Below are 24,899 nucleotides of genomic sequence, written 5' to 3'. Positions count from 1 at the left end.
TAATTTATTTTAAAGAAAGTGAGGAAGTGAGCAAGCCCTTAAAAGTGGTTTTTTTTTTTTTTGGGGGGGGGGGAGGAGGAACAGAATTTAATGCAAGATGATACTTTGTCATCCTATCCTGATTTGAAATGAATTGGACAAAGAGTAAAATTTCTTTCCAACACCTTTCTGGACACCCTCTGTCAGTCAGGGAAGCTATTTTATCGAGTTAAATGAAACAAAGAGGACTTGAAAAAATTGCAAGATGAATGTATGTTTTTTTAAATGCTGCATTGAAGCAAATATTATCAAACAATGTGAACAATGAGTAGCTTTGATGAAAATTATCTGCACACAAATAGTGCAGCATACGTAAAGAACACTGTAGAAGCTGTAAAATTGTGTGAGCAAGAGCATGACTCTGTATTGGAAGAGGACAAGAGGAACTGGGCTAGCACGCCAGCACAGCACAGAAAAGATTTCCTTAAAATCCCCCAAACTGCTCCTGTTACCTTTCTTACACGTAGCCATCAGTCTGAGCAGAGATAATTTCTGCCCTTATCACCAGAAGAGTAATTTGCAAGCTATTTCTGATCTCACTATATTATCTGAATAGTTTCTTGTCTTTAGCATGATATATTCTTTGGGAACATTAATTTTAAAATCCGCCTTGTATACTGCAGCATAGAAGGCACAAAACATTAAAACTGATACAATCTATGAGCAACAAACACGGGAAGGGCAAATACTGATCAAACTGCACAGACGCTGCAGTGGAATAAGGCAATAGGTTCCTCCAAGCTGTGCTCGTGTTGTACTTTAAGCCCAAGCTCTTCCAGTGATGTTATTACTTGATAATCTCAGGTTTAAAAAGATTCATACTCTACTGTGGGGCGAGGGGGGAATTGAATTACAGAGTCGTAAATGCTCAGGCTCTGTGTGACGGACGAGCAGTAGTCACAGTTCATTTGGTTGCATGAGGCTCCCAGCGCACGGTTTTTAGGTATTTGGACCCATCAGAATGTGCAGCCCTTTTCAGCTCTCCCTACAGGCCAAGCTTCACTGGTTGGAGACATGTAACTGGAGTTCCGACGTACCGTGCAGGCACTCAAAAGGTGGGCTCGGCTCCTCGGCTGCCGTTCACCTACTTTTGTCCTAACGCGTTTTGGGCGGCCCAGCGCCCCCGCCGCTCTGCTAGGTTGGCTTTCCCTTGCCTATGCCGATGCCCAAAGCTGAGTCTTTTCCTTCCCTGCCCTTGACTCCACAGAGCGGAGAAATGGAGTGGCAATTGTTTACCTCATACCCTTTACCTGCGATGCCAAAATTCAGTGTGGCTTGCCGAGACCTGAAACCCTCCCTACACTTTAATCAGCAGTGAAACAGTTAAGGACGTTCCCGTTTAAGCTGAATGCCGAATGCCATCACCTCCCGGCTCACCCAGCTAAACCTAAACGGGGAGGGGAAGATGCACTTCAAGCGCCGTTTGGTGCCGAGGTTTGTGGCCGACGCGAGCAGCCAGCGCTGGAATTTCCCAACAGTTTCCTACAGACCCCGGGAAGTGCCGGGTGCTTGCCGCTAAGGCGCCGGTGGCTGTCAGACAGCAGGGCGGGACACCCTCGCCGGCACGGCAGGGGGAAAGCCCGCAGCCGGCCCCCAGCGGGACCGAGGAGTTCTGGGTTTCGCCGCTCCCCCAGCCAGGCCGCGGCTCCCCCGGGCGGCCGCTGCAGAGCGGGGGAACTCCGCTTTCCCGCGGGACGCAGCGCGGAGAGCTGCCCCTTCGAGAGGCGGAGGAACACCTGTACCCAGCGGAGGACGCAGGGTGCTTCTCAGCGGCTCGGGGCGGCCCAAGGGCCCGGGCTGCTCCCGATTGGGCCACAGCCAGGCCGGCGCTATCCCGCCAAGATGGAGGCGGCCGGTGCAAATCCGGCGGGAAGGGACAGCGGCGGACCTGCGGCCTCCGGGAGAGGGGGGCGGCTGTGGCGGCGGGCGGGGGGGGGGCTCCGCCCGGGGCAGGTGCGCGGGGCGGCGCCGCCAGGGAACCTCTGCCGAGCGGTGGCGGTGGCCGAGCCGAGGGCGGGGCTGGCGGCAAGCTCGGCGCTCCGGGCACGCTGGGCGGTGGCAGGGGCGGCCGCACTGGGAGTGACAGCGGGGCCTGAGCGGAGCCGCGCTGCCCCATGCCGGCCGCCCTCCCGCCCGCTTGGCGGTGACTCCGGCTCCCCCTTCTGCCCCTCCTCCTCCACCGCCTCCCGCTCTGCTCGCCCAGCCCGGGCCCGGCCCAGCCGCTGCTGCACGGCGCCGCCGCTCGCCGAGCCCGGGGCGCAGCTGGGAGCCGTGTGGGGGCCATGACGGTGGAGCAGAACGTGCTGCAGCCCGGCGGCGCCGCCAAGGTGAGACACCGCCACAGCCCTGCGCTGCCCGCCCGCTGCGCCAGGGCCCGGCCTGGGAGCCGACTGCGCGCCCCTCGCCGCGTCCCTGCCCGCCGGCCTCACCGGGCCTGGCCCATGCCCTCTCCCAGAGCTGAGGCCGCTTCTTTCTTACGCGGCCCCCGCACCCGGTCCCCGCCCCGCCGGCAACTTTTCCCCCCTGCAGCGGGGCTGCAGCCTCCCCATCCCTCGCCGTCTCCCGGCCCTGCGGGAAGCTTCTGTCAGCCGGGGTATTGGGGGGGGGGCCGCCTTCCCCGCTCCGCGGCCTCTCCCGGCCCCCGCTGCCTCAGCCCCGGGCTGGGGCCGGGGTGACCTCGAAGCCACCGCAGGGGCGCGGCCGGATAGCGGGGGCCTCCGCCACCTCGGCCCCGGCTCGGGTCAGCTCTGAACTGGGCTTGGTCTTCTCCCTCTGTCCTGCCGCTCCCCGGGAGGGTGGGCAGCCCTGGGCTGGGACGGCAGCGCTAGGGCCCCGGGCAGGCCTGTTGCACTTAGGGAGCTGCCAGGTAGTGTACCAGGACGGACCGGGGGTGGGTCGGGGGGGGTGGTACTGGCAGAGCCCCCAGGCACGGTGTGGGCCGCGGGCCGCGAGGTAGATGCTGCACATGGACGGCGTGACCCTGGTGCGCCGGCAGCCGTGCCTGCGAAAGGTGAACGCTATTTCTAGCGAGTGACACACGGCTCGCCGCCACGCTCTCCTGCTGGGGTGAAGGAGTGCTGGGTTTAGGGACTCGTATTAACTGGGGTCGTGAAATGGGGTTCAGCGAATGGTAGCGTTTGTGAATCTTCCTCTGAGCACCAGGAGTTAATGGAAAATGTTTCTCCTTCCTTTTTTTTTAGGACACCTTCTAAAGCTCTTTTTTACTTGAACAGAACTGGCAAGAGAAAAAGAAACCTAAAGTTAAATCACAGCACTTTTAAAATTATCTTTTATTTTTCAAAGGTAGCCGTTGTTGATTATTGCAACTGTTCTGGTTAGTAGTATGACTGTCTCTTCTTCCCTATATATAGATTTTTTATGACCTGTGATGCTTTTACAAGAGGACAAAAGTAAATGTGCTTTGGTATAGTCAGTGCTGAATCTAAATGGCTCCAGCTCTAAGTGCGGACAGTGGGAATGCAGTGATTAAGGTATAATTGGTCAAAGTGGTACAACTTATGTTCAAGAAGCTCATTTGGAGGAAGAGGCATGTCTCGCCAAGCTGCTATCATAGTTCGAAGTAGCTAGCACTGGTTGAGGCCTTTTCAGCAGGAAGGCAGTGGTTGAACACACTAATTTTGTCCCCTGGTTCCTCAGTCGGTGTTTTCAGTTGGGGTGTGCTAACAGGGTGGAGTAGCAGAGTTTTGTTGCCAAATCCCATACTATGTGTGTGTCTTCTCTGTTTAACAATTTGTTGTTGCTGTGCACCTGTCAGCTTTAGTAAGCAGTGTTACCTTTTACAAAACCTGTTGATGATTTACTTAAATGTCCCTTAATGATCACATCAGATACTCTGTTATTTAGTACTTGGTAGACGCGGGTCAGAGCTGCCTGTTGCACTTTCTGTCAATAATCTTGAAGAGGAAATGTTACCATTTTAGCTGAACTGCTGCTTGCAGGTCAGTAGTTCAGCATTAGTTTCAAACTGAGGATAAGCCTAAAGGGTGGTTGGAGATTGTGCTAGGTCACCTAGTAATCCACACTGCAGTGAAAATTAGCAATAATTCTAAACTTGTAATTGGCATCTATAGATGATGGTTACTTGTCTGTGTATCTAGAGAAACTGTATAAAACAAAGCCCTTTTCAAGGAGGGGATTTTCTTTTTTATTTCTTCTGTTGAATCATCTTATTATGATATCTGAAACTCCCTGTTTCCTATTTTATCCATAATTGCGTCTGGGGAGGGAGGAGGGGTAGGGGGAGGTGAGAGAGTAAAGGAGGCCAATCTTGAGAATGTTTTGCAAAACAAAATATTATCTGACTCCAAAGCGAGTATCTCATTGCCTAATGAGACTAATGAATAGCTAACTAGATGACAGACTTTAGCATTGTTTGGCTTATTTGCATGTAAGAAGAAAAATTGTCAAGGTAGAGTGGCTGATGCCTGGTTGAAAGGTGGAGTGGTTACCATACTGTCATCTTCCCTCAAAAGGAGAAAATCCCATGCTCCACAAATAATGAGCTTGTTCTGGAGACCTCAAAGTTTGTTATGATTGTTTTCTGTTAGTGTGAAGAAACCACATACAAGCAGAAATATATTGGATTTCCAAGAGATGCTTGAGTCATCAGCATACCTTATGCAGAACTGTGGTTCCCAACATTGTTCATCAGATGTTTTCTTACTGTCATACAGGAAGTATGTGTCAAACTTCAGCAGTACTTGGAGATGTAGGTTTGTATTAATAAATGCTCCAACTACAAACAGCCCATTTCCCACTGAAGCTATCTTTAGTTCATTGTGTAGTTAAAGCATCTGTTTTGGGTCAAAAGATATTTTTTCTTTTATGTTTACTGGTCATCTTGGCTCCTAGATAAAACTTGTAATTTATCTCCTGGAGCAAATAATTAATCATGTTTCTCTCATTGCTCACAGCTCTTGTGTGCTGCTCTAATGTCATTAGGTGTCTCTAGGTTATCTGTGATGTTCGTATTAAGACTAAGGCATGTGAATAAATGTTCTGGGAAGTTAACCAGAATAGTTGCTCATTTTGTCCTGTCTGTATTTCTGTCCAGTAAAACCCTTTTTGTTAAGCATTTTGCTGCTGAAGAGCTAATGCATGTGTGTTGCAGGGTTCATTGGGGGCAGCTTGCACTGGTGCACATGGATGTCAATCTTCCTCCCAGAGGAAAACTGTCCCAGGCTGCCCGTTGTACTGGGCAGACCCTTCCCTTGGCCCATGTCCCTTACTTGCGGGGTTTGGCAACACGGGTTGGTGTGGATGCTGATTTTACTAGTAATTGGAAGAAGTGATGGAGAGAGGTCATACATGTTTTGGCAATGTCTCAGCTCTAATAATTATCATGGTGGTCATCTTGGCACAGCAGCTTGAAGAAGCTGGGTTTTAAAGGGTGGTGCTTGGCTGACCTCTCAGCGGTGTGTATTATCAAGTTCTGCTGCTTCTGGAAAGAGACAAGCCAAGTGTTGGTTGATACATGGATTTAAAGTCTGATTTATCTGTCTTGATTTCCCACACCTGCTGTTATTGCAGACCTGTGATTCAGCAGCATATTGGCAGTGTAATCACAGGAATAGTAGAATAAAGTCAGGTGTCAGCTCAGCTTGTTGTTTTTTTTTTTTGTGTGTGTGTTTTTTTGTTGTTTTGTTTAGTTTAAAGCAGCCCAAACCTTTACGAATATTTACCACTTGAAAGAATACCTGCCTTAAAGCAGGGTCTAACACGGCTTACTTCTCCCTTGCTCTTTTTCAGGGTAGTAAGGAGAAAATTGTACTAGCTCATGTGTGTGCTTCTGCGCTGCTCATACCGTGCATTTGAGGTGTTTTAGGACTGAAAGATTTAGCTAATGTGGTACTTACTGCTTACTGAAAGCAGTAGCTGCTGCTTAATAGTGCGTTAGTTGTTCATATAAAATGTGATAGTCATATGTCTACAACAGTTGCAATAGGGATGTTGATGCAGTCCTGAATGGCAGGAGGTGATCACAAAGGATACCTACTGAGGACTTGGTATACAAGGAAGATATTTTAGGAGTTGTGCTCATTTTTGTTATTATTATTTTTTTAATCTCAATAGGTGGCAACCTTCTAAGGGTGCAGCCTTTGAAATCTTTGTGTTTCAGTCAGTTGAGTTCAGGGTTGCCTGACTGACCATTTGCCTGGTGGAATCAGGAGGCTCCAGGCTGCTGCTCTCATTGCATACCCAGAGCCTCTCTTGCCTGTGAGCAGCATGCAGGTGTCGTCCTGTACCTGAGAAGTGCACTCTGGTTCCTCTAATGAGGATGGGTTACATATCTCCCTATGAACAGGCTGTCTGTGTTTGAAATGTATGGCAGGCAGGTGGGCTTGAATATAGGGCGTTGTACCTGATTCTGCTGGTATGGTTATTGAAAGCTTTATTAAGTCGTTTGTCCAGGATGGGTAGAATAACCAGACTGATGTACTGAAAGTGTTTGCACCAGACACTGAGTAATTTGCAAGATTATTTGAAGTGCTATGGAGTTATTTAGATATACACATCTTGTAAAGTATTAAAAAAACCAAAAGAGTTCATAAAAGGAGTTTGTATTACTTCTAGTTAGTGCTTTCTACATAGATTCTTGTCTGTGTTTTCTGGAAGGTAGAGCAAGGTGCAAAGGTCAGGGATTCAGAGTAATTTTGGAAGCCCTTATGAGATTGGTATGCTGAATGCTTCTGGTTTTGTGAGCTTTCTGATGGGTTTTGCTGGGAGGGTGGGGGTGTGGTTAGGTTTGGTGGTAGGTGTTTTTTTGGGGGGGGGAGGGGCTGTTTTGGCATGCAATCCTGCTGAATCGTGGATTTTTTTATCGGTGTGATATGAATATGCACCTTTCTGAAACCTTTAATAGCAGTTTAAAGCCTGTTGCATTCTAGTAAACCTTTCAAAAAAACTTCAGTAATTATTTCAATTGTGGTAGCAGGAGTTGACAGCTGTAGTACAACCATGAGCATCTGTCTGAAATAATGTATTTCAGTATCTTTTGGTTCATGCCTTAAAAATACCGCTTCAGAATGTGAAAATGTAAAGTTTATACATTTTCCTGTTAACCTTTTGTAATATTAATTCAAAATATCTTTACTGTTTCTTAAGAAAAAAACACTTTTTTAGGATAACCCTGTATCTATAGCAGCAGCCACAGAGGATGACAAAACCCATCAGCTTCATGAAAAGGTCAAAACCATGTCTCAAAATAGAAAATATTTCACATTTTTAGCAATGCTTTGTTAAAGACAAGTGGGAAGATAATCGAACGGTTGCTTTTCTTGCACTCTTATGCCTGAAAAGATAGGTGAAGGCAGGAAGCAGCATCAGTAGTCCTGTGAATTTGGGTGGTGTTCATGGACTTCTCTAACTGAAGGGGAATGATAGATAGAATGAATATGTGATTTCTGTTCTGCTTTTGGTTTAATCTTCTTTTTCATCTGGCTGAGGACTCTCCCCATGTGTCAACGGTCTGATTATTCAGTCAGCAAGGAGCTGGCTCCATAACTTCAGTGCTGTGAGTGGTTGGGTTGAGGGAAGTGCTGGATGCGGGTGGGGTGCAGTAGCCGAATTGTCAAATCAGCCCCGTGCCTGGGCCTACTTGGAGGCTGCCTTTTCAGGCTGAGCCGAGATCTTTTCAGAGGTGGCTGGGAGGTTTCTAACCCTCATACATCATCTGTGTCAGGAATTGTTTGGGGTGCTGCATCAGTCACCCCATCTCAGCTGTTGCTGGTGGTGCCAGTGATGGGGGGATTATTGAGGTGCCCACATGCTTGTAGGGTTCCTTAATGTTTTATTGCTCTTTGCTTGCTGTAGTGAATCTGCTGATTTGCAATTCCTAGCTGGTCATCTGGCAAAAGCTGAGAGTCAAATGTGACATTCCTGATAGTCCTTAGTGTAAAAGGTAAACAAAAAGCTTAAGGGCTGTGTCTTCACTTACATGTTTTCACGTAGGAACAAATTGCTTTAAAGGTCTGACTTTCTGGTTTTGTTTGTTTGGTTTTCATTATTACTGACTTCTTGTACTTCTTATGGAACAGAGCTCTTAAAATTCTCTCTGCGTGTTGCCAGGACCTGGACTGAGACAGGAAAGTCTTTTCTGCTTTCACCGATTAGAAAAGCCGCATATGTGGGAGCAGCTTTCCTGGGAAATGAAAGTATCCTGAGTGCTTTCACTTTCTAATTCTTCTGTCATAATCAGTGTGATTATGTAAGAGTGGGAAAGATCGTGTTGGTTCTGAATAAAGGTTTGTGCTGTGTGTGTTACCAGTGTAATGGTGTTTTGGTCTTTAGCAGCAGATGGGCACTTGTAATTTCAGCTTCTCACCAGAGGGCTGTTGACTTGTATGTGGGGTAGCAGTGTAGCATCATAATCCAAGTAGCAACCCAGAGTAATGTAGGAGAGGCTGTTGTGACAATGTATTTCCGAATGATTTTATGAGTTCAGGGTAGATTTCAGTCTGTTTTTCCCCACCTTAGGAAATAAAGACCATTTCTGTTTGCTGGTGATTGCACTTCAGCAGTTAGGGTGCTGTTAAAGAAGTCAGCATCTGCAAGAGTAGAAAATATTTGACTGGAGTGAATGTCAGGGTGGTTTCACCAGCTAGGTGAAACTAATATAACTCGAATGTAACTTTCGCCAGAGAGCAAAGTGTGCAGTAGGTGAGATGGTAACTCCACCTGTTCACTTGGGGGCTGTGAGATGTACCAAGTTCTGGTTTAAGGGTGGTCAAGTATAATTAATAGGGAAAAGCTAGTACTGTGAGTCACAATAGTTGCATGTAAAACTATGTAAAGTTGAAACTTATGATGAATTCTTCATCTTTTTTATTATTGAAAAAAAAAGGGAGAAAATACAGTGACAAAGTAGTATCAAGCTGTGAGGCTGAACTGAAGATGAGGTGGTGAGATGGTTTACTGCTGAACAGGATAGCAGGGTCATGGCTTGCATGATGGTACATACTCAGGGCTTCATGCCAAGTAAAAGGAAATACTTTTTCCTGTTTCCTGCATCAGGTTGGCAAATGGGTTTTGTGAACACTTGTAACTCATAATTTGGCAACACAGCCTTCTGAACAGTGTGGCCTGTCAGATTTTTGAATGTTTACTTACATCAACACTGAGCTGAATATGGATGTTGTCAGAAGCTGTATTGTGCCAGCATACCTCAGCCAAGATTTCAGGTAGAATGGAGAGCAGCTGTAGTGTGTACCATGGTTGAGTACAGTCACCATCTAAAACGTTGCATTTTTACAGCATTAAAATATGTGCAGTCTCATTGTACTGCAGGCTTTAGATCTCTTTACCATGAGGTTTCTTTAGGACTTCAAAACTTGGAATAAACTAAGAGTTCTGTGGACCTTTAACAGAACATTTCACAAACTTCTTTTAGAGTAATCTTGTCCATACCACTTTTCAGTTCTATGTTACCATCCCCGTTTTCAGAAATGAATAAAGGGAATGAAAGCCTCTCTCGTTGCTGCAGTGGGTTACACCTCCCTGGATGGATATTTTGGGCAAGTATGCTGGTCTGTGCGCTGGGGTAGGTACAGTGTTGTGCTGCCTTCTGCTGATAGCTGCAGGGCTGTGCCTTCTGGGAGAGCGGTGGTTTTAACATACTGAACAATATAGTAGTTTTCCTGGTGAATGTGGTGCAGAATCTGTGGGTTTAGGCTTTAACATGAATGAGATGTTAAGTAATGTTTTGATTCAGTGTTGAGATTCCGATGAAGTGCTGTGAAGGAATCATTGGATCCTAAGATGGTGTCAAGGACAGATTGATTCAAAATGTCGTGAGTAGGACATTGTGATAACTTAAGTGGTCCAATGCAGGCTTTGTGAGGTCTCACCTGTTTAATTATAGACTGGTTTTGCATGTATTTAGTAACATCATTAGTTCTGAAAATCACAATAAAATTATTTAATCTGTTTAGACTCTTGCATTTTAAGAAGGCACTGATTTATTTGTTTTCCAGTTAGGTTTCACAGTTTTCTTTCTTTTGAAAATGTTTTTGCCTGTGTGCTTTTGCTTTTCTTTGCCATAATGGATGAAATTCAGGAGCATGTTGAAAGCAATGAGCAAGAGAGTTTTCCTAAAACCTGATGTTACCTGATGATGGGTAACAGAAACAGCACTCTTGTGGGAGGTGGCAACACTGAGTGCCCAAGGTTTTAATGTAACTCTCTGAAGCCAGAATATTGGAGAGGTGGAATCTAGAAAACAGATGATGTGGAACAGCCCGAAGGCTGGAGTGCAAGTAGGTTAACTTTGGCAACATCACCTGACACAGATTTATGTATGTAAAACACTTTTTTTTTTTTTTTTAAGGCAGCAGAAATACTGGTATGCAAATTCTAATAGTTTTTATTCTGAGAAGCACAGTTTTGACTTGATGTTTTTGTTTATAGTAGGTTTCTGAATTACTTTAACTGGTGGATTCTTGCTGGAAAAAATTATACCCTGCGCAACATTTCTTTTAAAATGTTTCTGCTATCTGCTAATTGGCAACAGTCAAGCTTATCAAAGTTTAGGTGTCAAGCAAATGCAAATTGTGCTTGGAATATCCTTGAGTAAAGCTTTTTTAGCCATCAGGTGAAAGCATATTTTTAAGCTTTACAGTAAGCATATGTAGACAGAATAATCATAGTATTTAATAAAAACTCTTCAGGGAGGCATTAGTGTTTTCAAGGCATGATCCATAGCTATTTAAATTTAGTTGACACATATCTTACCTTGGTCTAGGCAGAATTCATTGAAATTAATGCACATGGCATAATGGCATTATATGCCTCTGTAGTTCCTTGCTACTAACTGATGTGTCATCATTTCACTCCTGTTGTACCCCATAGTCCAGAGGGCTCCTTTTAATAAAGACAGGGTGTTCACTTGACATTAGGGTCTAAGTCCAAGATACAAAAGTTTCAGATCATGAGTAGTTATATTTAATGCCATCTATTACTTCTGGTGAATGCTAGGCTTGAGTTTGTGCGTTTAAAGTTTGTGATAGCTGTTCTCACAGCTGTATAACTTCAAGAAAAGCCAGATACTTGTGCTGAAAACTCCTGTTCTTATTCTTAGATAAAAAATTGCTCTTTCTGAATTTCAGTAGAATTTCAGTTAAAAAAAAAAAAAGTTGAATTTAGTTGTGGTTCTACTGGGATTAAGCCAGAAACAAAAAAAAATGCTGTGTGGAAATTGAAAATAGTATTCATTTACTTTCAGGTGAACACTTTGAGGGTGCTTTAAAGTAAACAGCTAGAAAAGGCTGGGTATACACAGGCACATGGCATCTTCCTCCTCTTCAGAAGAGGAGGATATGGTGAGAACAGACTCCTACTCCACTTCCCCTTCTGTTTGGTTTCATTTTATTCCTCTGAAAGTTAACTGCTTTGAAACAGAAATTTCTCCTGGGACTGTGGGTGTTGGAAATGTACCTTTTTAAAAAAAAATAAAACCACTTTCCAAAGGGCATAGGTATAAATGGCCTGGTTAGAGGACTGAATACTGTGTACTTTGTTGTATCCCAGAAATCTTAGGTTATGACTGAGAAAGCATTCCTGTGTTTTGCAGATTTTAACTTTTGCTTTGTTTTAGTACAGAATCATGGGAAAATATGTAAGAGAAAGCTTTTAAGCTTGTAAATGTGTTTTTTAATTTTTTTTAGTTTTTAGTGTCTTCTTAAACTAAGTGGCTTTTGGGCAGCTTGCAGAGTTATTTCCTCTTTGTATTACCTGCTTACCCATTTGTCAGCTGCTTTTCTTCAAACTCTGCTTGTGTCTCTCATGTAACCTCTCACCTGTTTGAGGACCATGCCATTTTAATTTAGAGACTTTACTGTTTTGTTTCCTTACATTAGAACTTTTAAATTATTTGGTGGTAGTAATTGGCAAGCCTTTTTAATTCAGGCACCTAAGCTTATAACTCTCTCAAGTCTGGTTTTGTTTTTGGTTTGTTTTTGTTTTTTTTTTTTAATGAGGTACTAGAATTACATCTTCTCTTTCTCACTGTATTCCTTTACTTGTTTGGAAACTAAAAATAACCAGCGTCTTACTGGCAGCTTTTAAAAGTTCCTTCTAGTCCTGCATGTGTTTTGCGGGACTTGATGTTGAAAGCCACAGAGCATCTCTTGTGACAGTCCTGGCTGGACCCAGAGAGGTTATAGATACACCATCCTCGAGATGTTCAAGGCCAGGCTGGATGTGGTTCTGGGCAACCTGATCTTGTTGAAGGTGTCCCTGCTTGTTGCAGGAGTTTTGGACTAAATGATTGTTAAAGGTCCCTTCCAACCCAAACTATTCTGAGGTTATTGTCCCCTCATCTGAAGCTGACTGGGCTGTTTCTTTGGGTATAGTCTTCTGGTCACTTGGGTAACCTCTGGTAAAGATAGGCAGATTTCTGCGTGTCCTGGGTTCAGCAGTAGCAGTCATTTTTCTCCTTCTTGGTAGCTGGTGCAGTGCAGTGTTTTGACTTTTGGCTCAGGAACAGAGCTGATAACGATGTTTTGGTTTGGCCAAGGACTTTGTGAGCCTCATGCTCTGCCAGGGAGGAGGGGAAGCCAGGAGGAAGCAGAGACAGGACAGCTGACCCAAACTGACCAAAGAGGTATTCCATACCACAGTACGTCATGCCCAGGATGCAACTGGGAGTTAGGCAGAAGGGCTGGGAATCTGCAGGGTTGGAGGAGGTATCAGTCGGTGCTTGGTCAGGCTGGAGGGGGACGAGTTATCGGTTGGCTGATGGTGAGGTGATGTATTCTCTTCCCTTGTTATTTCCTTTATCATTGTTATTATTGGTGGTAGCAGTAGTGATTTGTGTTATACCTTAGTTACTAAACTGTTCTTATCTCAACCCGTGGGAGTTGCGTTCGTTTCGATTCTCCTCTCCGTCCCTGCGGGAGTAGGGGGAGGGCAAGAAGGGGGGGAAGTGAGTGAACGAGTTGTCTGGTTTGGTTTAAACCACAACACTGCATCATCACCAGTTCCAGCTCTTACTAACTTGGTATGTTGCTTTGAAGCTTTCTCTGTGGGTGATTTAAAGATGACTGGTAAATATGCCACCTACTTCCCAGTGCTCAGTGGAGCTACGTATGCAGTGTACAGACTCTGGTGCTTTAATACAGACCAGGGAAGGAGTTTGCAACTGCCTGCTGGCCCCAGCAAAGATGCCGAATACTCTGTTCCTTTGTGACCTTACTGAGTAGAAAAGGATTGAAGATTTTGCTCTTGGAATTTATTATCTCTATTGGATGGGGAATGTGTTGGCATAATACTGCTGCTAGGAAAATGGCACAGAATTTAAAATTTTTCTTTCAAATTATTTTTCAAAAATGTAAACTGCTTAGAGGAGACTTTCATACCCCTTTTACTCAGGTCAGCCTATGGAGTTTCAGCTAGTGAAGGATGGTGGAAAGTTACCAGTGGTGATATTACAACACCACCACTGAGACAAGGAAGACAGGACTGAATTATAACAAATTGGGGTCATAAACTAAAGTTGTCGTAAGTTTCTTGAGACTGTGTCCTAACATGTTAGAATATAACACATTCAGTTTTCTGTGGGAGCTGAGGCAAATGTGTGTTTCAGTGTAAAGTAATTAAAAATTCATTAAAACCAAACCAAACCGGAAAAAAAACCCCACCCAAAACCCAAACAACCAAACTTGAAACAAACAACCCAAACTAACAAAACACCGCAAACAGAGATTCTCAATATTATGTTCTTTCTTTCTCCTTGAGAGAAAGCATCCTAGAAAATGTCAGTTTCCTTTTGTGGAGTGCATTGCTGAATTTGTAATTGAATTTCTTCAGTTTTGAGGTAGTAAAATGATATGCTGATCATTGGTATAAATCACAACACATCTTTAAATACTTTAATGTCACTGCTGTGTTTGAGGTTCATTTTAATTCTAATGTTATCTGCATCCATTGAGGTTATTACCTAATGCACGTGAAAGCTGCTTACTGACCTTCACAGGCCAGCAGCCTGTGGTGTTGCAGCAGCCTTTCTGCTGGGATGCCGCACGTGCCACTGGCTTCCTGGCATTTCACCCAGAAAAGGCTGGAACTGCTGTCAGAAACCTGTCACCTTGCAGGCAACCTGTTAATACTGCCCCAAATCTTAGCTGATTGATGTTATCTGTAGGCTCATTCTTGTGCAGAGAACTAACAATGTGTGTCTCTTCATAGGACTTATTTTTAAATGATTATTAGGGGTAGGATAAGCTGTTAAATAGTTTTACTGAATGCTACAAATAACGGTGTGTAACTTTTCTGATGGGATTTCCTCTTGTAATGCACCTTGGATTAAAAGTTGGGGTGGGGGTGACTTCACCACTGTAAGACCTCACTGCAGTGGGGTGGAGGTGCTCCCCTCTGCTGCTGTTCCGCAGCCCCCTGTGTTGTTTCAGCCTAATTTCTTCTGGTCCGTGGAGTGGGCAGTAGCAGGCAGCACTATTGGGAGCTGTGTGCTGGCCAGATGGAGAGCCGGGGTGCTGCTGAGGATGTTGGGGGGGCCTGGGGTTGGTGGCCTTGTGGTGTTGGGGCTGTTGCTGAAAGACAGGAGGGCCGGCTTGCCTGCGTACATGCATACTCTGATCACAGGGCCTGTTCCCTTAGGAAATCGGGTTAGTAATTACTTTTTTCAGTCCGACTAAACGGAAAAGCCTTTATTGAAAGGCTTTCTGTTACTGTATTTTTTTTTCCCATTCCTATTCAAAGCAGACAGGTGAGTTCTTTGCCCAAATGTGTCGCTGCTATTGAATACTCTTCATAATACAGACCTGTCTTATAAAGTGCAATTTAACTTTTATTTAGGATTTCTTTTTTATAGGATTGCTGTACTATTCTAAACTTCGTGTGGAACAAATTGTTTATGAAATCCAGCCTGGTATTGCTTGCCTAGGGCACATGGGGGAGTTGTTCAACACGAGCTGGCACCTCTGATACCTATGTCAATAACAGCTGGAGTAAGTGAAATCTTTCTTGTTGTGAATACCTGAACCAGGGAGTAAAGAAGAGCATATGGAATTTCAGCTTTTGCAGGCTCAGGCACTCATTTGATGGTGTGCAACTTTGTATGAGTGTGCATTCATTTGTATGGTGTGCAGCTTTGACCAACAAGAAACAACCAGGAGCATCAGATCCATTACTGTATGAATTTTATATTAATCTTTTTTTGGAGTAAGTTTTCTGCAATAGTGCCTAAGTAGGTCAAGGACTGCAGAAGGCTTTTTTCCCCTTCAGTTTCTTTCATGCGATAAAACCAGGATTAAAATAAAGGCAGTGAAACAATTCACTCTCAGGAGGCTGCAGCTCCACAACAGTTTAATGTAGCGGAATTAGGTGAAGCCATTGTCTTGTCCTCTCCCTTGTCCCACCCCTGGCTCTTGCAAAGTCAGCAGGAAATTAATTAAAACCAGAGAGCATCTTTCTGATGGTTTATTGAGAGCCTGGGCTGGCTTGCCAGGGGTTCATGTGAGTGGCGGTGCTGGCTCAAAGGAAGGAGTGGCTCGTGGCCAGAGCAGGCCGTATTTGGCAATACCAGCCTCTAGGCTGGCCAGCTCTGGCAGGAGCTACAGCCAGGGAAGGACAGCTGACTGGTCAGAAGCAGCCTGTGGTCTGACAGCCCTTGAACTTTATTGTTTGCAGGCATTGCAGAGGCTGGGATCCCACCAACCTGAGGACACTTGCAGCTTACACAGTTGGTCTGCTTGTTCATAGAGTTCCTGTTATAATGACAGTGAGGAGAATGACAGGGCTAGCTTGATGTTGTTTTGTTTTAGGAGTTCTTCTGTATTATGCAGAGCAGGATGGCAGGATGAGACTGTCATGATGGCTATTTGGAAGAAAACCAAAACCTTAAACAAATAAATTCCTCCCCCCCCCCGCCCAAGAAATAAATAAACACTTGAACGGGCTAGCAGGACTGCCCTCTCAATTTGACAGGTGGCAAATAATAAATGGGTGATGAAAGGACTGTGAAGAGCCTCAAACTTGAGGCAGAACAGCTTTTGTTTGGTGCAATGAGTTAAACTGGTTGGGATGCAAAAGAAAAAAATCTTGGTGGGAAACTAAAATGTAGATCTTTGCAGTATTGTTTTAGACTTCAGAAAGACAAGATCTCATGAAAGACATTCAAAAGGACATTTTTAATAGCTGCTACAGTAAAATAATGATACCCTGGGCAATAGACTTTCCTGTGAGGAGAAAGCTTGTGCCTTGGTGATACTTCCTGGGCAGACACTGTGAAATACAGTATTTAGGCATGATAGTAAATGTATAAAACCAGAAGAAAAAACAAAGTAGCCAAGAGTGATTGGAAAGTATGTGTGTATATTTATGTTTGTGTATGTACACACAGCTGTCTGTCTCTTGTCCTCAAGCTTCCTTCTCCTTGCTATTTGTATCATGTCACCTATTATTAAGTCCACTGGCTTTAATTTGCTGTGGCTTGTGCATAATGTTGACAGCTCTCTGGATACTGGAGTATGAATGTGTTGAGGTGGGACTAGGTTGTGGACCGAGGCTGGTGCATGCCAGTGCTGCGTGGCACTGCTCAGCTGTTGTCTACGGGTGGGCTCTTGGAGGAATCCTTCTGAATTTTAAGTGTAGTTTACAGATAATGTGTGCTGGTACTTTGAAAGACCCCTCTCGCTGCCACCAATAACCAGTCACCCATCAGATTTGGATCAGAGCAGAGAGATTTTTGCTAATTACTGTCACAGTTATTGGAGTGTGCGTGAATTGAAAAGGATTTTTGGTGAAGCAGATTTTCCTGTGGCTGTTCAAGTGCAAACAACCTGAAGCTTAACTTACATCTAGTTAAATGAAACTAAAGATCTCATTGGTTTTACTGTAGTTAATTAATTTTTAGAGCTGTTGTCATTACTATTGGGAGCTTCGCTATTCCTGAGCAGGGTGTAACAAACCATGACGGTAGTTTAAAACACACAGACCTCCGAAGTCTCAATAATTTTACATTTCTGACACCTCTTATGTTTTCACTAAGTACAAAGGCTGCTGTCCTTTCTTGATTGTCAGCCTGTCAATGAAGCTCGTTTAAGAGTGGTTGTCAGTAAGAGCTAGAAATGTGAAACTAAGCAATTTTTTACATGCTCCTTCACTCAAGCAACACTGTTTATGAATCAATTCATGGACTAATTTTAAGACAAGAGCTTCAGTTACTTTTATGTTGTTTGTTCCTCTTTTGGTTTGGAGGATTGGTTTTAAGCCATGTTGCTTTGATGGAAATAACAAGATTGTTGATCCAGTTCATGCTTCTTTGTCATAGGTCACACCATTTATTACTCTTGTGAGTTCGTTTAAATGGCTTTACCGCCTCGTTAGTGTCTGTTCTCGGTTTCTCTTTATAATGGCTACTCATCTTGCCTTCAGCTACTGTTTCCTTCTTTTGTTGGTGGTGGTGGTGTGGTGGTGTCGGTTTTTTCTTTTCTCCACTGGGGAAAACTAAATCTTTTGGTACTGTAAACTGAGCATGGTTGGTTGTACTCCAGGTAATAGACCTGCAAGGCAGCTGAGTTGGAGTCCAGGGCTGAGTTTCAGTGCTTTTTTGGCCTGAGGGAAAATGAGACAAAATCCACTAAACAAGTTCAAGGAAGTGCGTTTCTGTTCCTTTCTGAACGTTCTCCATATTATTACATGTATGTACTCAGTGGTGCCTTTTCCAGCTTTGGCACCACAAATTTTTAGCACCCTGGAATTTGCCTAGGAAGATCCATATAATAAGGTGATGCTTCCCTCTTGCTTTATTCTTCCCACCCCCTCCCACCCCAAGTTGTGTAAGAAATCTGGCTTCAGTGTCTCATTCCTTCTCTATGTTGTTTATGTGGGGTTTGCCATATATTTACTGTCAGTAACTACAAATCAGACTCCTCAAACCTCTCTTTACAATCTCAAGTCTCTCTTTACAATTTCAAAAAGTGTGAAATTAGCTTGAATTAAAATAAATGTGTTATATGTTGAGAATACATGAGACTCTTCTTAGCCACATAGGAGGCTCAGAATAGTGAGCATTTACATGAATGCATGCTCTCATGTTGTGTAGATTACGTAGTATTAAATTTTGAGAAGTCACTTGTTAAAGCATTTTCAGTTGAAGCAGTGCAGCTTTGTTATTGTTCATAGAAATGTAGTGAGAGTATTCTGAATGTTGTCTTATGATTAAATACAGTTATATAACACTGTGATTAAGTAGGATCCTTTAATTTTTCAGGGAGGACTGTATGCTCGCAAGTAATGCACTCCATCCTTTTTTGCATTTTATTTTGTCCAGGCTGTGGTTGACTGAAGGTTATTGCCATACGCTGTGCCCTTTTGCTTCCTTGAAGGAAGTTTGCTCTCAGTCCAGTTGCAGATAAGTAATTATCCACTTTGCACAAGCTGCTGCTGTAATTGGTAGGTTTTGGAAGTCCATGCAGAACAGTTCTGGGCTGAAAAGCTGTGGTCTCGGTGCATGTCCTCTCTCTCCACAGGTGAATTTTGTCCAAGCCAAAGCTGAGATGCATTTTGCATTTGTATGTGTATGAAAAAAAACATCTTTATCTACTTTCTTAGAGAATATGATGTCATGCAAGAGGTTTCATTTTCCATGACAGAACAAAAGAAACCTAGTTAGCACATAACAGGCAAGGGAACCCAATTCTGCTGTGCTTTAAGAGGTACTCTAATAATCATAGAATGGTTTGGGTTGGAAGGGACGTTGAAGACCATCCAGTTCCAACCTCCCTGCCATGGGCAGGGACACCTTCCACTAGACCAGGTTGCTCAAAGCCCCATCCAGCCTGGCCTTGAGCATTTCCAGGATGGGGCATCCACAGCTTTTCTGGGTAACCTCTGCCAGTGTCTCACCTCCCTCACAGTTAAGAATTTCTTCCTAATGTCTAATCTAAATCTACCCTCTTTTAGTTTAAAGCTGTTTCCCCCTTGTCCTGTCACTACGTGCCCTTGTAAAAAGTCCCTCTCCAAATTTCTTATAGGCCCCCTCTAGGTACTGCAAGGCTGCTTTAAGGTCTCCCTTGAGCCTTCTCTTTCTCCAGGTTGAACAGCCACAACTCTCAGCCTGTCTTCACAGGAGACGCGCTCCAGCCCTCAGATCATCTTTGAGGCTCTTCTCTGGACTCGCTTGAGTAGGTCCATGTCCCTGTTGTTTTGGTGGCCCCAGAACTGAGCACAGTACTGCAGGTGGGGTTTCATAGGAGCAGAGTGGAGGGGGAGAATCACCTCCCTTGACCTGCTGGTCATGCTCTTTTTGATGCAGTCCAAATACAGTTGGCTTTATGGCTGCAAGTGCACACTGTTGGGTCATGTTCAGTTTCTCATCAGCCAACACTCCCAAGTCCTTCTCCATGGGACTGCTCTCAGTCCGTTCTCTGCCCAGCCTGTATTTGTGCTTGGGATTGCTCTGATCCAGGTGCAGGACCTTGCTCTTGGCCTTGTTGAACTTCTTGAGATTTGCACTGTCCCAGCTCTTGAGCCTGTTCAGGTCCTTCTGGATGGCATCCCTTCCCTCCAGTGTGTTGACTGCACCACACAGTTTAGTGTTGTTGGCAAGCTTGCTAAGGGTGCACTCAATGCCACTGTCCATGTCGCCAACAAACATGTTGAATAGCACCAGTCCCAGTACTGTCTCTTGAGGAACAGCGTTTGTCACCAATTTCCACTTGGACTTTGAGCCACTGAGTCTGACTATCCAGACAATTCCTTATCTGCTGAGTAGTCCATCTGTCAAATCCATGTCTCTCCAGTTTAGAGACAAGGATGTTGTGTGGGACAGGGTCAAATGCCTTGCATAAGTCCAGGTAGATGACATCTGTTGCTCTTCCCTAATCCACCAGTGCCATAGCCCCATCATAGAATGCCACCAAATTTGTCAGGCACAGTTTGCCCTTAGTGTAGCCATGTTGGCTGTCACCAATTACCCCCTTATTGTCTATGTGTCTCATCATAGTTTTCTGGAGGATCTGCTCCATGGTCTTTCTGGGAACTGAGGTGAGACTGACTGGTCTGTAGTTCCCCAGGTCTTCCTGCTTTCCCTTTTTTTAAATGGGGGTTATGTTTCCCCTTTTCCATGAAGTGTGAACTTCACCAGACTGCCAAGACTTCTCAAATATGATTGATAGTGGCTTGGCCACTTCATCTGCCAGTTCCCTCAGGACCTGCGGATGCATCTCTCATCGGGTCCCATGGACTCATGCACCGTCAGGTTCCTTAAACCATCTGGAACCTGATCTTCCCTTGCAGGAGGTACCTTAAAACCAGTGCAGAAATTTATCTTGGTCTTTGCAGTAGCAGAATACTGCTTTTAAAAATTTGTGTATGTATACCCAGTTTTTCATTTACATATTTATATATATATGTTTATTTTGCACACCAGAGAGAAAAATCTTGAGGGCAGAGATGCTAAAAGCCTTCTGGAGTTTACTGTTTTCTCTGTATTTCAACTTAGTATCTTCATGGAAGGAGTTAGTTTTTATTTGCGTATTTGGAACTTGACCAACAGTTTATCTAGAAGATGGCTAATGTATCTGTGTTGCTGGAAGCCATAATGCTCAGCAGTGTATGTGGGCTTTTTAACTCTTCCTGGGAGATATGATTAATGTGGCAGAAAATGACATTTACAGTAGTAATTGAGGTTCTTTAGCCTGCTTGTCCTTTGTATGTTGGTTTGTTTGTGGCAGAAGCGTAAAGATTTTATTTATAGATGATTACCTTGTTCTAATCTCTGTGGTCTTCTCATGAGAGCAAAATCATATGAAGAAACCAGCTTACTAGCTGCTTGTCTCCAGGTGGTACCATTAGCAGGTTACATTAAAATTGTCTTTAATATAAAATATTTTATGCAGTGTCATTTGGATTTTCCTCCAACAAATAGCTCTTACAAACTGGTGTTGCACTGGGAAATATAGTAAGTGGGTTTCGTATGGAGGGACAGAGTCAAGATGCTGTTCTCAGCAGTTGCATTCCCCCTCCCCCTTTCTTTTTATCTCTGGTACAAGTATTCAGCCCTTGGGAAGGAAGGGATTCCCATAGTTCAATTTAATTATGTACTATTTAAATGAACTGCATAGTGAGGCAGTAGGCCCTGTTTTCTTTTGATAGTGTTTGGACCATCTCATTTATTACTAATCATACAATGTTTTCTGTGCTTGGAAGCTGAAAAATGTTTTTTTAATCTTCTAAGGTGGAAAGTGCTTGTGTTGCAAATACAGATATTTGGATATTGCCATGAATAAAGCAAAAGATTACATGTACTTCTTTAGAAGCTACAGAGGTGAGAAAATAAGCAGATCAAAAGGTAGTTATTTTTGTCCCCTAAATTTATCTGTAGTATAATTCGGAATTAGTCAATTTATGAGATTTACTGTGTCCAAAATTTCATTTGTATAATTTAGCTTTTTGCTGTGATTTTGACAAGTTATCAGAGCTTACAGTACTGTCACAGAACTAATTTGGGCACAGTATCTCTCTACGTAGACAATAGTGTAAATCCTTTTCTGCTTCACTAGTGCTGGCACAACTACTGAGTATGCTATTGTGTGAGGTTATAAACCAGATAATCTTAATTGGGCATTTCCTGAGAGGAAGGGAAGATGACTGAAAAAGGAAAGAATTGGAAATAAGGGCATGCATTCTTAATATTCAAATTTGGCTTCCATCCAGGAAAAGGGTGAGAATTTCCTGTTAGTTGAAATCTTCCAAGAGCTGAAAGCCTGGAGATACATACTGCATACCTCGGGGAGCCAGAGGAAGGGGGAAGGCTGGGAATAGCTCATGCATGAAAGCCCTGGGGAACTGATTGCTGTGTCCTGTGGTGGGACCAAGGGGTGTGAGCAGCTGGATCTCAGGGCAGTGATAGCATCAGGAGACTGTCTCCTTTTTCTGGCCAAGGATTTAGGTTACCCTGTAGCAGCTGTACCAGCAAAGTGTAGGCCAGGTCCCGAAGCCTTTTTAGAGATGAGTCAAATGCAATTCAAACTACATGGAGTGTATATGGTACATATATATGTGAGTATATAACGTACCACATTTGGTGCAGCACTGCAGATACACATGGAGTCTTGACTCGCTTAGCTGGAGGATCTGTGCTATATAGATAAACTATGGAATCTGTCATGTAAATATGAAGAAAGAAGTGGATACAGGCAGATAGGATTCAAAATAATTGAAGTGGATTTCTTAGCACCTGTACTTGCACCTGGAATAGTCTTTTGGGATCTGCATTTGTATACAGTAGTGTTCATGGACATTTGAGGGTCAATATGCTTCAGTCATTTCAGCTCAAGTTAGCCCAAGCTCCAGGAAGAGTAAAGCTTCTAGGCTAGATATAATCAGAAAGAGCATTAATAGGAGTAAGGAAGGTGGCTTGCTTCATATGTTCAAGTCTGTCCTAAGTATTGTATTAAATATTAGTTAAGGTACAGAAGAGACTTAATGATGTAGCAGTTGCATTAGGAATTGATCTCCAAGCTTCAGTCATGGATAATGGTAAAATTTTTGTAATAATTTTAAATCATCCAGTGTGCCACACAATAGGCTGTACTAAAGGAATATAATTCAAAAAAAATAAACTTTATCCGTTTTGACTTTAGCAGTCTAGTACAGATGCAGTAAATTAAAGTTACATCAAGAATTAAGTAATAACAGCTCTCTGTAGGTACAATTGTGTTTTATAAACTTCCTAAGTGAAAAGAAAAGCAAAAAGAAAATTGGATCTCAATGGCTAATCATGAGTGGGGAAAAAGGTTTGATAGGGATTACTTGCACTGTCACTTGTAATGAAAAAAAGTAGAATTGCCTTTGTTAACACAATTTTGTGGGTGATAACCTATCATCAATATAGTGGTAAAGGAGAACAATGGCAAAGTTAAATGTGCAGCTTCAGGAAAGGTCTGTACACAGTGAAGATGATGCATATTTGAGGGGATAAGGGGAAGATGGTGAATGTGTGGAATAGAAGACTGCCAATGAAGTGGTGTGTTAAGGAGTTTTTTAGCTGCCTTAGGTAGTTTCAGAATTATTTCTGAAGACCTCTTTGTTGGCACGTACTAAGAGAACACAGGTGGAAACTATTGAAATCATACTCTTTTGTTGCTTTGTTTTTATCTTTTCCTTCTTCCTTTTTGGAAGGAGGTGTATCGTCACTGTAACTTCTATGTGATTTGAAATAACTCAATGAGAGATTAGTGGCAGCTTCTCCGCATTTACCTGAAAAGTCAGTAATGTCTGAACCGGGTGTTTGTGGCTCCAGAGCAGTTCGGCTCCATTTGAGATACTTGGGATAACTGTTTTTTCCTCTTAATTTATGTCATTTGTAACTGGGATGCTTATGGATTCTCTGTGCTCTTCACCTAACTACCAGTTCAGAATTTTGGAGCCAAGTGCCTTAAAATCTTGACTTGAAGAAAGTATATTTAGGTACTTAAATCATCTCTTTTATGAGAAAGGAACATCTCTGGGCCAGTTTTGGTCTGTTAAATGTGTATGTCCTTGGGAAGGGGGCCTTGAACCAGAACTTTACACCAGAATACTGAAATCTGGATATAAACTACAGATGTCTAGGTTTTTAACTGACAGCTGTGCTCATAAATTGACAGCCAATATTTTGAACTGCTAAGAGATTGTTTGTTGGTAAACTGTGTCTCTTCTCTCTTTTCCCAGTTTTTGTGAACAATGAATATTCTTTGGTGAGCCTTTCCAAGTGTTGTATATATAGTTGAAGATAGAGAAATCTGTTATAACTTTTTATGATAATTTATAGTGAAACTATTTCCATTTTATTAACCATCATGTTGGTAGCAAATACAAAAATAAATCCAGTTTGCTGCCATGCATTGGCCTTGAATTGCTCCTGCCAGTTTTAATGCTTTGTAATTCCCAAATACTTTATTTCTTTCCTTTGCTTCTTGCAGACCCAGGGGCAGGAAACAACTTTATAGGGGAAACAAGCCCTGCCTTTGTACAGTGCTATGAAATGCACAGAGTAAACAAATGAGGGGGTGAGGGATGGGGATAGAGTGGGAGTTTGTTTCCCTGCATCAGTTCGCTTTTCTTGTGCCAATAGCAGGGTTTTTAAAAAGCAAAGACAAAAAAAAAATAGAGGGCAAATTGGATTGTTAGTAGTGTCCCTTAGGATCATAAATGAACGGAAGATTGTGTACATAATTCATAAACATCCTGAACTATATGCCTTCTATTTCAACTTATTAGGGCATGAAGTAGCGCCTGCCAGGTTCATTTCACACTGGGGAATTCAGCATTCATGCAGCTCTTAATTTCCTCCTCTGTACAAAGCTGCGATAAGGAGAGAATAAGGGTATTTGAATATTTGATTCCAAATACTTGAAGAGAAGCATTGTAGAAATAGCCGCTAGCCAATTGTAGTTGGTGGTTTGTTCTTTTTTAATGAATACAGAGAGTAACATGAGAACATTTATTTGTCACTGATAGGAAATATGCTTTTTGTGTACTTTACAAAATCTTCTCTTTTATAAATTAAGTTGGTTTGAGTTGAGGATGTGGTGGGCAAACAATAAAAAAGAAAAACCACTTGCAAATACCACTGAGCTTTTCTCCTTTTCCCATTTGCCAAAGGAAGAATGGAATTTCTTAGAACTGAACAATGGTCAGTCCTCTTTGTTTTCATGGGTTTAATGTTTCAGATGGTTGTAATGGTTAACTGGAGTTCAGGGATTCTTCCATGCTAGTGGTGTGATTTTTTTTTATTTATTTTTTTTTCTGGGGGGTGTTTTTGCTTCTGTGATGTGATACCTGAGCATGAGCAGAGGCAATCAGCTGTTGGCTCTAAACAGGAATGGGACCAGATTATT

General features: G+C 43.3%; 1 protein-coding gene across 2 annotated transcripts in view; it reads left to right on the top strand.

Annotated features, from left to right (window-relative positions):
• Positions 1–2,208: 2,208 nt before the first annotated feature.
• USP25 (ubiquitin specific peptidase 25) overlaps positions 2,209–24,899 on the top strand; it is an 89,881-nt gene continuing 67,190 nt past the window's right edge. Inside the window, exon 1 of one of the 2 annotated variants that reach the window (XM_057412998.1) lies at positions 2,209–2,366. In XM_057412998.1, coding sequence (XP_057268981.1) covers positions 2,322–2,366 — 45 coding nt within the window. In that variant the 5' untranslated portion in view covers positions 2,209–2,321. The remainder of the gene's footprint in view (positions 2,367–24,899) is intronic. The other variant, XM_057412999.1, reaches the window with a different exon arrangement.

Source organism: Pezoporus wallicus, unplaced genomic scaffold (assembly GCF_028554395.1).
Source record: "Pezoporus wallicus isolate ANWC-B61680 ecotype Strahan unplaced genomic scaffold, APGP_CSIRO_Pwel_v1 contig_6484, whole genome shotgun sequence".
Classification (NCBI taxonomy): Eukaryota; Metazoa; Chordata; class Aves; order Psittaciformes; family Psittacidae; genus Pezoporus; species Pezoporus wallicus.
The sequence above is the reverse complement of the archived record's forward strand: the minus strand, read 5'-3'. Positions and strand labels throughout refer to the sequence as shown.